The 13,656-nt window shown below is 58.7% G+C and overlaps 1 protein-coding gene across 1 annotated transcript in view; it reads left to right on the forward strand.

Annotated features, from left to right (window-relative positions):
* The window catches only part of COL9A2 (collagen, type IX, alpha 2), a 12,800-nt gene extending 3,421 nt beyond the window's left edge, over nt 1-9,379 (forward strand). The window contains exons 5-31 of the mRNA XM_009996340.1: nt 172-267; nt 498-521; nt 670-723; nt 1,051-1,104; nt 1,274-1,321; nt 1,583-1,639; nt 2,101-2,154; nt 2,444-2,497; nt 3,171-3,224; nt 3,443-3,496; nt 3,576-3,629; nt 3,806-3,859; nt 4,090-4,143; nt 4,350-4,403; nt 4,568-4,612; nt 4,764-4,817; nt 5,134-5,187; nt 5,269-5,322; nt 5,933-6,004; nt 6,093-6,128; nt 6,331-6,375; nt 6,567-6,599; nt 6,891-7,037; nt 8,020-8,074; nt 8,155-8,343; nt 8,510-8,587; nt 9,093-9,379. Coding sequence (XP_009994642.1) covers nt 172-267; nt 498-521; nt 670-723; nt 1,051-1,104; nt 1,274-1,321; nt 1,583-1,639; nt 2,101-2,154; nt 2,444-2,497; nt 3,171-3,224; nt 3,443-3,496; nt 3,576-3,629; nt 3,806-3,859; nt 4,090-4,143; nt 4,350-4,403; nt 4,568-4,612; nt 4,764-4,817; nt 5,134-5,187; nt 5,269-5,322; nt 5,933-6,004; nt 6,093-6,128; nt 6,331-6,375; nt 6,567-6,599; nt 6,891-7,037; nt 8,020-8,074; nt 8,155-8,343; nt 8,510-8,587; nt 9,093-9,379 — 1,914 coding nt within the window. The remainder of the gene's footprint in view (nt 1-171; nt 268-497; nt 522-669; nt 724-1,050; nt 1,105-1,273; nt 1,322-1,582; nt 1,640-2,100; nt 2,155-2,443; nt 2,498-3,170; nt 3,225-3,442; nt 3,497-3,575; nt 3,630-3,805; nt 3,860-4,089; nt 4,144-4,349; nt 4,404-4,567; nt 4,613-4,763; nt 4,818-5,133; nt 5,188-5,268; nt 5,323-5,932; nt 6,005-6,092; nt 6,129-6,330; nt 6,376-6,566; nt 6,600-6,890; nt 7,038-8,019; nt 8,075-8,154; nt 8,344-8,509; nt 8,588-9,092) is intronic.
* The last annotated feature ends 4,277 nt before the right edge of the window (nt 9,380-13,656 follow it).

The following is a 13,656-nucleotide window of genomic DNA, read 5'->3' on the forward strand; positions in this document are numbered from 1 at the left end:
TTCCCCTCTTGGGGCCAGCAGGGCTCAGCCAGGCTGGGACCAGCTCTGCTGCCTTGGGGGGGGGGAGGCACCCGCGCAGGAATCAAGTGATGGAGTATTTGGCAGGGAGGGGGCACTGAGGCTGGGCCCAGGGGAGGGTGGGTGTGGGAATTTCAGCAGGTCACACAGCAGGGCTTGGTAGGGCCAGACCCTTCTGTTTTGACTCCTGGCTCTCCCCTTCTGTCCCGGCAGGGTCAGCCTGGACTCCCAGGGCCACCAGGGCTGCCTGTGAGTATCTGCATCTCCCATGGGTGCTGGTGATGCACCTGGCTCCAGAACCTGCTCCCTAAGCACCCACCAGTGAGGTGGGAGCAGAGCAGGGATCCACTCTCAGCCCCCACATCCATGTCCTTGGTGGTAGCATGGGCACTGCCCTGCTCGGGGCAGAGATGCTAATAGTCTGGGGGAAGGAAGGGGGGGTTGGAGAACTTGGACCAACTGTGTCTTTCCTGTTGCAGGGCCCTTCGCTGCCAGGACCACCTGTAAGTGTTGGGCTCGTGGGGCTGTGGGTGGTCAGGGACCCCACTTGGGGTAGCATTGCAAGAGCTCAAATCTTAGCCCCCTCCAAAGGGGGTGGAGGTCTCAGGCCTTGACCTCTCTCACTCAGTGAACATCTCTCCTCTCCTTAAGGGCCTTCCAGGTCAGGTTGGGCTTCCTGGAGAGATCGGAGCGCTGGGACCCAAGGTGAGGGGGCAGGAGGGAGTGCATGAAAACCTCCCCTCCTTATCTCACCATCCTCTTCTCCACACTTTGGGGCTCCTGGGGTGAACAGGGATGACCCTGTGACATGGGTGAGCAGAGTCCTGTGGGAGGGACAGAGGGGTGACAGGCTGTGCCTGCAGCCAGGACCCCCAGCACCATCCCTCACATCCCAGATCGTGGCCGGGGATGCCTGAGTTCTCACTGTGGATCCTGGCTCTCTGGTGCTTCATCACCCTTCCACCCCAGCTCCAGCAGTACCTGCCACCTCCCCACCCCTAAATCTCCTCTTCTGTGCTTGTTCTTTCCTAGGGTGACCCTGGACCTGATGGCCCACGGGGTCCCCCAGGCCCCCCAGGGAAGCCTGTGAGTATCTGCCCAACTGTCAGCGTTTTATGCAGGAGGGAAAAACCCTTCAGCCTGGGGGTTTGGGGCTGGGACTTGTTCTCCTGCCCTGTTCCTTGACCCCTTCCCTCCCAGGTGTAAAACAGTGGTGACATGAAACCAGAGATGCTGATGCTCTCCTTCCCTGCAGGGCCCCCCTGGACACATCCAAGGACTGGAAGGCAGTGCTGATTTCTTGGTGAGAGCTGCTGTTTCCTTGTCCCTTCAGCAGGCCTGGGCAGGGGAACAGCTGCTGAGTGAGCCCTGGCCCAAAATAGAGCTCCCAGTATCATTTGGCAACTGGGGGCTGAGGGAGTGGGGAGGAGCAGAGTCCCCAGCCCAGATGATGCTGTGAGCACCGGGTCCCCTGGGTCACCCTGCACCACAGGACCCTGTGCTTCCATGCACGGCTTCTCTGGGCCCTTTCTTAACTCACACTGCATTTCTTCTTCCCCACCAGTGTCCCACCAGCTGCCCACCAGGTCCCAAGGGTCCCCAGGGACTGCAGGGGCTGAAGGTAAGGGAGCCCTGGAGCTGCCAGGGAGCAAACAGGGACTGTCACCCCCAGTGCTGTGCTGGAGCCGAGGAGCCTTCCCTGGTCTGGAGACATGGGGAACTCAGGAGCTGCCCTGCTCCCCTGGGACCACAGGGACATGCACACTCAGAGAGCCCTGGGGGCAAAGTAATTGTGGGAGGGGTCCCAATTGGCTCTCCAGCCAGCCCCTTCCTGCTGGGTGAGACCCTGCACCCAAGCCCCAGCCCTGCCACTGCCCAGCTCACCTGCTGCAAAGCCCAGAGGATTAAACCCGGTGGGGTTTCCCCCTGGCTGTGGGGTGCTGAGCTCCACCATGTCACCAGGGGGTACCTCAGGGTGGGACGTTGCAGGCATGGAGGCTCTGGGTGTCGTAGCTATCAGGATGCTGCCTCAACCCTGCTGCTTCTCCCGGGAATGCTGACGATCTCCCTCCTCCTCTGCAGGGACACAGAGGCCGCCCTGGTGCCCTGGGGGAGCCCGGCAGGCAGGGCAGGCAGGTGAGTGACTGTTGTGCCAGCTTGTCAGCAGAAGCCAGGTGTGCCTGCAGCTGGGGCTGGACCTGGGGGCAGAGAAGGGAGGAAGGAAAGAGGTGGGAAAGGGAGGAGCGAGATCTAGGGCTGGGAGGCAGAGGGTGGGTAGGGTGCTTTTCCTATGGTGGCTCCTTGGGGGGAGACTTGTCCCCATCCCCTCTGGGTCCCAGACGTGGGGGTCTTGGGTCCCCAGGGTGGTTTGTAGTATCCCTGCTCCACCACAACACTCACCTCACTCCTCTCCATCTCTCTCCAGGGCTCCAAGGGTGACACTGGAGTCTCTGGAGAACAAGGTGTCCCAGGCCCTCCGGTAACGTGCTCCTTTCTCTCTGCTGCTCTGCCCCTGGGGTGCCCCAAGGGCTGGGGGTGTCTGCCTTGTGCTTGGGATGTGACACCAGGGACATGACATCAGTGTGTCCCTGCTCCTGGGCACCCACACTGGAACCAGAGCGAAGCCTTTGTCCCACCCATCTCCCTTCTCCCACCACCATCCTGAGGGGAGACCTGGCTGGTCAGCACTGACCCAGGCACCTGGGTGGTTAGTGCATGTTAACATGGGTAACTCACCATGGGGACAAATCCCTCCAGTACACTGAGCCCCCATCACCTGCTCGGGGGTCCAGTGCCCAGCTCACTGTGGGGGTGCAGGGATTAAAGCTGCTGGAACTCGCTGAGCACTTTGAAGATGAAAAGCAATTAATGGGCTGAGCCCTTCGGTGCAGGAAAGGGCAAAACTGCTTTGAAGCCAAGAGCTTTGGTGGGAGAAACAGCCCCTGTTTGGGTCCTTTGCTGTTATTGAACCGACAGCTGGAAAGGCTCCTGGTGGGGGGGCTGTGGAATTAGGAGCCAGGGAGGGGACTGAAATACCTCATGTCTGGAAAAACCTGCTGATTCCCAGTTCCAGCTTTTGCTTTAGTTGTGGCCTCCCCCTGAGCTGCTCCTGGGGCTGTTTCCAGCTAAGCTGGCTGTTTCCTTCCCTGCAGGGACCTCAGGGCCTGAGGGGTTATCCTGGGATGATGGGACCCAAGGGTGAGACAGTAAGTGCTGGTGGGATGTAGGGGGGGCTGTGCCTGGCTCTGGGGCCAGGGGGACCTGTGGTGATGCTTCCTGGAGGCTTCTTCCCAGGAGCATCTCTATCATGGCTGTTTGGGCACCTCAGGGAGCTGGGGGCTGCCTCTTGTTAGTAGGGTCAGACCTGGCTGGGGGCTGAAGTTGGAATGGGAGGAATTGGCTCCAACCTGTGCTCTCCTTGCAGGGTCCTGCTGGTTACAAAGGGATGGTTGGGACCATCGGAGCAGCGGGGCGGCCGGTGAGTGCCCTCCCTCCTCCCCAGGGGATGCAGGGGACCCCACTCTTTGCTACTCAGCCCGTGTCCTTCTCCCCTCCAGGGCAGAGAAGGCCCCAAAGGACCACCTGGGGACCCTGGTGAGAAGGGAGATCTGGTAGGTGGCCCCCGTGTCAGGAGGGCAGCACCGTGCCCCGAGCGATGCCACTGCCCCCTTCTCCCCAGCCTGGCCCCAGTCCCAGCACAGAGGGGGCTCTGCCCAGGGTGCTGCTGGTGGGTATCTCCTCCCTCCTCTCTGCACCAAGAGCTAACACCAGATCTCCTCTGCTCTAGGGTGGCCGGGGCATCAGGGGCCCCCAAGGAGACATTGGCCCCAAGGGGGAGAATGTAAGTACAGCCCGTGGCACCTGTGCCCACATCTGGGGCTGAGCTGAATCCCTTGCAGGGAAAAGACCTCTCTGTCCCACTCTGTCCTGTGAGGGACATCCTGTGTCCTTGCACTCTGGCTGAGCACAGGGTTAGAGCTTTCCTTTCCCTTCCCAGCTTCCCCCCTTACCCCCAAACCTTTCAGTCCCTTTTGGAGATGTCAGACCAAGCAGCTCTTCCCCCTTCTGCAGGGTCTCCCAGGCATCGATGGCAAGGATGGCACCCCAGGGATCCCAGGCCTGAAGGTGAGCTGCTCCTGAAACAACAGAGATGGCAAGTGGCATAAGCTCCTGGCCCTTGATGTGGCATCTCCTGACTCAAGGAGTGTGGCTGAACCTGTGAGGTCAAGGGCAGTGTCCACCTTCGGCCAGGAGTCCCTTGTCCCACTCATGGACACCCAATTTCCACACCTTTCTCCATCACATGGTGACATCCCCTCTGTCCCTTGCAGGGCAGTGTGGGGCAGGCTGGCCACCCAGGGCCACCAGGACACCGGGGACAAGCTGTGAGTACAGGAGCATGGGAGTGGGTACCCCATTACCTACGGAGTGGGATCCCTGTCCTGGGGTCATGCCAGGGTGCTGGGTGCCCAGGACAGAGGTTGCCTCCAGGCACGTGGCACTGGGCAGGATTGTTCCAGGGGGGTTGATGCCAGCCTTGTTTCTGCAGGGCTTGCCAGGCCAGCCAGGAAGCAAAGGTGGCCCAGGAGATAAGGTGGGTCTGGGGCAGGCAGGGACAGGGTCACCATGGCCCTGCTCCCCCCATCAGCAGCTGCCCTGCTCCATCTCTGGAGCCTGTAGCTTTGTCCCCATCCTGTCCCCTCCTGTCCTTGCTGTCTCTGAACTGTCTCCATCTCTGTTCCCAGGGTGAAGCAGGTGCTCGAGGCCAGCCCGGGGTCACAGGTAGCCCAGGGCAGCTTGTAAGTACTGAGATGTCACCGTGACCCTCCTGGGCTCAGCCTGGGTGTTGCTGCCTCCCTCGTTTTGCCCTATTTGCTGTCAAACAAAGTAGAGCTGGGCACTTAATCTCCCAACCCTCCTCCCCCCTCTGCCCCTGGAGCAGTTTCCACACAGGGAAGCCCCTGAGGCCACTTCTCCAGCCCTGTGTCCAGCACCTCCTTGGCCAGCCAGGGCAGTGCCAGCCCCTCACCTGGCTGCAGGGTGAAGGGCAGATGATGGCACGTGAATGCGAGAGAGGCAGTTGGGCTGTGTGGGTTTTTTCCCCTCCCTTTCTAGGGTGAACCAGGACCTCGGGGTGAGCAGGGACCACAGGGTGTCCCCGGGATGAAGGTGGGTGCTGGGCACAGGGGGGGAGGTTGGGGTGACCCCAGGAGCTGCCCCTGACTCTGTTCTCTTCCCTGGTCTCCACAGGGTGACCGGGGTGAGCGTGGCCCCGTGGGCCCCCCTGGTGAGCAGGGGAAAGTGGTGAGTTGCACCCCCAGCCAGGCTGGGAAATGGACTTTTGCTTTGGCAGGGCTCAGGGCTGCTCGTCCTGGGGCTTTTGGGCAGGGGGATGGGGGCAGCAGGGCCCAGCTGCACCTCCAGCACACACCCTTGGATCCCTGCTGGGGTCCATCCTGTGCCCCATGGGTCAGGCTGAGGCCACTGGGCCCACTGGGCCAGGGTGAGGGATTAGCTGGGGGTGCAAATAGCACTGGGATTAGTGGTCCCAGGGCTGCTGGGTTTCCAGCCCCAGCTGGGAGAGGAATTTCCTCCCGGCCCAGCAAGAAGGAGGAGGCTGCCCAGCCCCTCTTGGAGGCTTTCCCAGGGTGGAAAAGTGGCCAAATTACCTGTTCCACGCTGGCTTCCTGGGAGCTGTGGCCCCATCCCTGGCAGGGCCCTCTCTGTGCAGCTGCAGGGGAGGGTCCTCCATCACTTTTTCCCAGCCTCTGGGCAGGGTGGGATGCTGGGAAGCAGCCTGGGCTGCCTGTCCCTTTTGTTGCCTTGGAAAAGATGCTCTGATGGGAGAGAAGAGTTTTCCCACAGCCTCTTCTCACACATTTTTCTCTTTTTCCCCTGTTACTTTGATCCCCAGGGGCCCAAGGGTGAGCAGGGTCCACCAGGGATCCCAGGACCCCAAGGTTTGCCAGGAGTCAAAGGAGACAAGGTGACTGCTCCTGGCTGCAGGGGATGGGCAGGGTCCTGCTCAGGGAAGCTGCCCTGAGCTGGGCTGACCTTCCTTCTCCTTTCTCTAGGGTTTCCCAGGGAAAACTGGCCCCAAAGGTGGTATTGTGAGTACATCACCCTTCTGCCTGGGCTGGGGGATTGGTGGAGAAATGCTGGCACCTCTGGGGGGCTGGTACCCACTGGCACCACTCTGTCAACACCCTGGCCATCCTGGTCAAGCCCAGTGGGTGGAAGGGGGTCAAGGTGGCTGCAGAGGAGGTGGGTGCTGGCCCTGAAGCTTCACATTTCTCGTTGCCTTTCCCCTAGGGAGACCCAGGTGTTCATGGCCTTGCAGGGCTGAAGGGAGAGAAGGTGAGTCCCCACAGATGGTTCCTGGGCTGGGGGGGACAGGGGCTGGACATGGGTCCCTGCCCACACACTGTGGTGATGCTGGGGTCTCCTGTGGTGCACTCTGGTGGGGGGGGTCTATGTGCCCTCCCCTCAACTGCATCTCTAAGTTCCTGCTGTCTCCCCATGGCATCTCTTGTGCCCTTTGTCCCCAGGGTGAATCGGGAGAGCCGGGGCCGAAGGGGCAGGTGAGTGGCTGAGAGTTGGGGGGCAAGGGGCTCCTGGGACCTTCCCACCTGCTGGCTCTGGGGGACCCTCAGCCAGAGGGGATCCATGGAGCTGGTGTTTGCTGCACGCCAGTGTCCTCAGAAAGCATCTTTGCTGGCGATGGGCTCCAGTGAGCACGTTCAGCCCTGGGTTCAGGTCCAGACCCTGTTTGGGGTTTAAACTCTGGCTGCAGCACTTGGCACTGGAAGTCTTTGTGGTCTCGGGGCTGCCGAGCTCCCTGCCCCTGACTCTGCTCTCCATCCCCACGGCAGCAAGGCATCCATGGTGAGCTGGGCTTCCCCGGCCCCTCAGGGGATGCAGGAGCACCCGGAGTCCGAGGATACCCGGGCCCCCCCGGCCCGCGGGGCCTGGTCGGGGAGCGGGGAGTGCCGGGGCTGCCGGGCCCGCGCGGCGCCGCGGTGAGTACCCACCACCCACCCCCTCCTCCTGGCACTGGGGCTGCACCCTCTGCTGATTACAGAGCCACAGCATCACCAAGGCTGGAAAAGACCTTTGAGTTCATTCAGTCCAGCCTGTGACCAACACCCCACATCTCCAGACCAGGGCACCAGGTGCCACCTGCAGCCTTTCCCTGAGCACCTCCAGGGATGGTGCCTCCATCACTGCCCTGGGCAGTCCATCCCAATGTCTGATCACCCTTTCCATGAGGAAGTGGTTCCTAATATCCAACCTGAACCTCCCCTGGAGCAGCTGCAGGCCAGGCCCTCTTGCCTTGTTGCTAGTTGCCCAGAAATAGAGCCCAACCCCACCTGACCACAACCTCCCTGCAGGTAGTTGAAGACAGTGAGAAGGTGCCCCCTGAGTCTTCTCTTCTCCAGACTAAACAACCCCAGCTCCCTCAGCCAATCCTTATAAGACCTTCCCTATAAGACTTTCCCTCTATTCTTTTCACCAGCCTTGTTAACTGCCTCTGACCTTTTCTTACTAATTGATTCCTTGGAGAAATGGTTGCTATTTGGCTCAGGAGCTGCCCATTCTCCCCCAGAAGTTCTCCAGGATGGCTGAGCTGGGATCCCACCTTCCTAAAAAAGAGGAATTCTTTATTTCTCACTATACATAGCACCAGCTATGTTGGCACCAACACATGCCTTATTAGCCTGCCTGGAGGACAGAATTTTTATATCTATGCCTTGTTTTCTACTTACCAAATGTGGCTGCAGAAAGTTAACACCATGAAGAGGCTGCAGCATGGCTGGGCACGGCCTGAGCTGAGGCTGGGACACTTGTACCTGAATGGACAGAAAACAAAGCAGGGTTGGGAAGGTGGCATCAGGCACAGGGAGGTGCTCTGGACCCGGGGTGGGGATGGGACAGTGCTCTGGGTGTGGACAGAAGGAGCTCTCTCCCTTGATGGTGTGTCCCTCTTCTCACTGCTGGCAGGGCCGGGATGCTGGGGACCAGCACATCGTTGATGTGGTCATGAAGATGCTGCAAGGTGAGGGGACAGGCAGGGCACTGCCAGCTGGGTGGCTGCCACCACGTCCCATCCCACACCAGCCCCTCTCTGCCCTACAGAGCAGCTGGCAGAGGTGGCAGTCAGCGCCAAGAGAGCTGCCCTAGGTGGAGTTGGTGCCATGGGACCCCCTGGACCCCCTGGTCCCCCAGGGCCACCCGGTGAGCAGGGCCCACATGGACCTATGGGACCTCGAGGTGTCCCTGGCATCCTGGGCGCTGCTGGGCAGATCGGCAACATAGGACCTAAAGGTAGGTGGTGGGTGTTCATACCCACACCATGCTGGGCAAAAACCATCCTTGGAGCCGTCCCAGTCACCCCCCACAGCCCCTGAGCAGGGCAGCCCCCTCCCCTGCCTTGCAGATTGTGTGTTCCTTGCTGTGGGAATTCTTTTCCTCTCCGTTTCTCTCCCTGCAGGGAAGCGAGGCGAGAAGGGTGAGCGGGGAGAAGCTGGTCGTGGCCACCCAGGCATGCCGGGCCCCCCAGGGATCCCAGGTGAGCCCCTCTCCCCCAGCACAGGCCCCCACAGCTCCTTACCCCTTGCCAGTGCGATGACGAGCTGGGAACCTTCCGGCCCATCCCTGCAAACCTGCACGGGTTCATCCTGTGAGTTAGACATTGGGAAGAAATTATTGATTCTGAGGGTGGTGAGAGCCTGGCCCAGGTTGCCCAGGGAGGTTGTAACTGCCCCATCCCTGGAACTGTTGAAGGGCAGGTTGGATGGGGCTTGGAGCAACCTGGGCTGGTGTTCCTACCCACTTGCAGTTCCTACACCTGGAGGTGCCCCTACCCATGGCAGGGGGTTGGAACTGGATGATCTTTAAGGTCCCTTCCAACCCAAACCATTCCATGATTCTACGAACTGCCAACACATTGCACCCTTTGCCTCCTCCTCCCCACCTGGGGCTCTGGAACTGCTTTCCCAGCCTCCCAGTCCTACCCCCTGCCCACCCAGCTCATCCCCAGCCCCTTGCTGATGGCCACACTCCCTTCCTGCCAGGTCTCCCCGGCATTCCAGGCCAGGCACAGGATGGCAAGGCTGGGGAGGGGGGCGTGCCGGGCTCCCCGGGCCAGGCGGGTCGGCCGGGGCTGCCCGGTCCCGGGGGGCTGCCGGGGTTCTGTGACCCCGCTGCCCGCCCGGCGGGCTTCACCACAGAGACCAGAAAACTGCAAAGCCGGACGGGAGCGACTTCTGCCCAACCCGCCCGCTGGGGAAACAGCCTCGGGAACTGGCGTTTGGTGCAGGCATCACCCCCTGCCCACAGCCCCCGGGGGGGGAGAGGGTAAAGAGAGGTCACCCCAAGGTTTGTCCTCATTAGTGGGGCTCGTTACCTGCCCCCTCTGCCCACCCTCCCCTCCGTGTGCCCCTTCCCAGAGAAATAAATTGACTTTTATACAAACCCTCTTACTCTGGTATGTCCTGCTTGGTGCTGGATCCTTTCATGGTCCATTTCTTTTTTGTCCTTCTTTTTTTTAAAATAAAAAACAGAAATTGTGTTTTGATTATTTAAGAGATTTGCCAGTTCCAGCCTTTCCTCCCCCCCCCCCCACTGCTGGACATTCACAGAACTGTAAATCTTTGTAAAATAGGATTATTTTATAACTATGAATGGAAAAAAACCAAACCTCTTAATAGAAAATGGACAATAAAAATGAGTTGGATTGTTAATGAAGTGTTGATTTCTTTGAAACAAACCAAGACTATACTGGTGGTGGTGGGGGGGGGATTATTATTTGAGGGCTGAAGTGAGTTTTCCTGTTGTTTGAAACACCTTATTGGCCATCTCAATTGCTCGTTCCCATCCTCAGGGACAATTTCAGCCTCTCAATACGTTTCCTAATCGAAAGCTCATTTCCCCCCCTTGCACCACTACAAACAGACAGAGACATTTGCCTCCCCTGAGCCTCCCGTGTTGGAGACCAAAGAAATGCCAGAAACGCATCAGACACCTTAAAACAAGGCTGAGTTCACCCAAGTCCACCCACAATCAAGTGGGCCAGAAAACTATTAGCAAAGGTTATTGATCTCTTAATAGCTAAAAAGGAGGCTTGTGGCTCTAACCAGACCCACAAGTGTCTGTCTCATTATTGCCATCGACAGCAGCAGGGATCCCAGCCGTGCTGCTTTGCTTTGCAAGATAAATAAAAATCAATGTTTGTTTATTAGCAAAGCGTGTTCAGCTTGGCAGGGGAACAAATCCTGGGGAGCGGTGGCAGGAAGGGCTGTCTGGGTCCCTCCTGGGGCACCCAGCGTGGCTGTCACCTGCAAACTGCAACCCAAATGGGGCTGGGACAAGGGACAAGGCACCTGGGAGGGGGTAATTCAGGCAAGGAGCGTGTCCGAGGCCAGGCAGAGGCAGCACTGTGGGCTCCTCCCTCCCCACACGCACCTGCATGATCCCACACGGATCCTCACCTGTCCCCAGCCTCCTCACCAGTGTCCTGCACTCATCATAGAATCCCAGAATCCCAGGGGTTGGAAGGGACCTTGAAAGATCATCTAGTCCAACCCCCCTGCCAGAGCAGGGTCACCCAGAGCACATCACACAGGAACTCATCCAGGTGGGTTTGAATGTCTCCAGAGAAGGAGACTCCACACCCTCCCTGGGCAGCCTGTTCCAGGGCTCTGTCACTCTCACAGGAAAAAATTTTTTTCAGATATTCACCTTGAACCTCCTATGCTCCAATTTGCTCCCATTACCCCTTGTCCTATCACTGGTCATCACTGAGAAAAGCCTAACTCCATCTCCCTGACACTCACCCCTTGCATATTTGTAAACACTGATGAGGTCACCGCTCAGTCTCCTTTTCTCCAAGCCCAACAGCCCCAGCTCCCTCAGCCTTTCCTCAGCAGGGAGATGTTCCCCTCCCTTCAGCATCTCTGTGGCTCTGCCCTGGGCTCTCTCAAGCAGTTCCCTGTCCTTCTGGAACTGAGGGGCCCAGAACTGGACACAATACTCCAGATGCAGCCTCACCAGGGCAGAATAGAGGGGGAGGAGAACCCCTCTTGACCTACTAACCACACACCTTCTCATGCACCCCAGGATGCCATTGGCCTTGTTGGCCACATTGCTGGTCATGGTCATCCTCCTGTCTACCAGGACCCCCAGGTCTCTTTCACCTACACTGCTCTCCAACAGGTCAGTCCCCAACCTGTACTGGGACATGGTGTTTCTCCTCCCCAAATGCAAAACTCTACACTTTCCCTTGTTGAATTTCATCATGTTTTCATCATCCACTTCAAATCCCCCACAAGCCACTGCCCTGGCACTTCACCTGCAAACACCTAACTGGAAGGGGACCAGGCTTTATCTTTAAACAAAATCATTAAAGAATTGGAAGTGAACAGCAATTGTTTTGTTTGCAAGGTGGAATTTAATCAAGGCATTTATGCGGCTGCATGCTAATTAGGGGCCAGGCTCTGGTTGCTTCCAATGAGCTGTGCTTCAAATCTGCCTCTTCCTCAGAGCCCTCATAAATATTCCCCCTCCTAAGAGCAGCTCGGACGCTGTTCCAGAGCCAAGAGACTGAAAACCAAGGATCTGTGGGAATGGAGCAGCTGGAAAACACCCAAACTCTGCCCCCCATGAAATAACAAATCGTTCTCAGGAGAGGTGAGGAAAGGGGCTTGTTCAGCACCTGCCTCCGTTTCTGGACAAAGGGGGAGATTTATCCTCATTCTTTCCAGGAGGAATTCCAGGTTCTCCAAGCCCTTCGGGGACAGCCCTAAGTCGGCCTCGGCCCGGGCTCCAGCTGTGCAGCACATCTGGGGCCGCCTCCCGGCTGCGCTGCCCAAATAATCCCTTTTTTTGGGTGGGTTTTTTCTGCCCACGAGAGGGAGCTGCCTGCCCGCGGAATTCCCTTCCCGGGAAGCCCAAACTGGGCCCGTTGCCACCAAACCCCGGGTTTTTAGCCCAGCAGGAGCCCAGCCTTGCCAGGGCTGCCCTGTCCCCTTGACTCTGGGGGGACAAGGGGGGAATCCTCTCCCCTTGCTCCCCCCCTTCCCACCTCTGGGATGAAGGCAGCAGAGGTGGAAAACATTGGGAGAAGGGAACGGGGGGTGTAGATTTGCTGTGGGACATTGATTCAAGGAGGTCCAGAGGGGCCAGAGCAAGGCTGTGGTCCTGGAGCAGGAAGAGGCCACTTCCAAGAAGGATAAAGGGCTATCAGACAGGAAAGCATCCACTGAACCTGCAGAAGGTCCTGGGCTGCCTGGGAGGATGCAGGGTCCTTCCCAAGAGTCACAGAGTGGTTTGGGTTGGAAGCTCTCCCTGAGCAAGAGGCAGCTTTGACCTTCAGCAGGCAGCCCTGGTCCCAGCCCCCTCCCAGGAGGTGCTGCAGGGCAGGAGCAGCTCCAGCCCCTTCTGTGCAGCCTCCCAAGCCAGAGCCTGGCAGGGCCAGTGTCTGGGAAGATTAAGAAGATCAGATTTTAATTAAAGTGCCAATGCAGCAGCTGGCTGGAGCTCTTGCTCTTTTCTCCCCCACCTCCTTGTGCCTGAGCTGACATAACGGATTATCCCGGGAATGAAGCCACCAGGGGGTGACAGACTTGTCACCTCACCTGTCCCACCTACCACAAACCCTGGGGCTTCTGGGCTAAGCAGCTGCCATGCTCCACAGCAGCTGAGAGAGCAGCCCAACCTATTCACTGCCCCGTTATTCAGCCCTCAGGGGCTGGGCCAGGGTCGGTCATAACTGATTCTCGAAGCATCAAATGTGTGGCATCTTTTAAAATAGTTCTCAGGGGTTTAAGAACCTGCCTCTGAGCTAGAAAGGTGCCAGGAACATGAAGATGTGGAGTCAACCATCCCCCGCGGCTTCCGCACGGTGTGAGGGACAAAAGGGAAGCGTGAGAGGCGATCAGGGCAGATCCCTTCGGATTCACTCCGATTGATCCCACCGGGAGCAGCAGGAGTCCCGGCTTTCCTTCTCTTCCCCTCTCACTGAAAGCCGCGGGTGGGGGGGAGGGATGGAAAACCCGCTGGCACCCGATTCCTGCAGGGCTGGGGGGCTCTGGGACAAGCACCGCTGGTTCCACGGGTGTCACTGTCACAGCTGGATGTGCCATCGGTGCTCAGCACGGCCCCGGCCCTACCCTTCCCAGCCCACGGGAGACCTGCCCGGCACAGGCTCTTCCCGCTGGGAGGAGGGAAACCCACCCGCACAGCCCGGGGCAGGGCCAGGACAGCACGGAGGGTGGGATCCATCTCATGGACCACCCCGGGACACGCAGGAGCATTCCCAGAGCACCACCAAGAGGAGTCATCGGCTCCTGCTCGGTTATCCAGGGTCACATCATCCTGAGGTCCCATCCCGGGGACATTTCGGTGCCCTGGGCAGAGGCAGCGCTGCCAGTGAATAATTCAGGAAGGAGATAAAAGTTTCCTTGAGCAAACTGATGCATTGATTAGACCAAATTGCCTCCCTCAGCCTCGAGGAGGTAAAAGGGAGCTAATCACCGTTTGTTCTCTTGATAGATGATTAACCACAAATTAGAATATTAAAGAGAGGACTTTGGGTACGTAAATCAAAAGCTGAGAATAAAGTTAATTATTGGAGGAGCC

The sequence above is a fragment of the Chaetura pelagica genome, unplaced genomic scaffold (genome assembly GCF_000747805.2).
Source record: "Chaetura pelagica isolate M959 unplaced genomic scaffold, ChaPel_1.0 scaffold404, whole genome shotgun sequence".
Lineage (NCBI taxonomy): Eukaryota > Metazoa > Chordata > Aves > Apodiformes > Apodidae > Chaetura > Chaetura pelagica.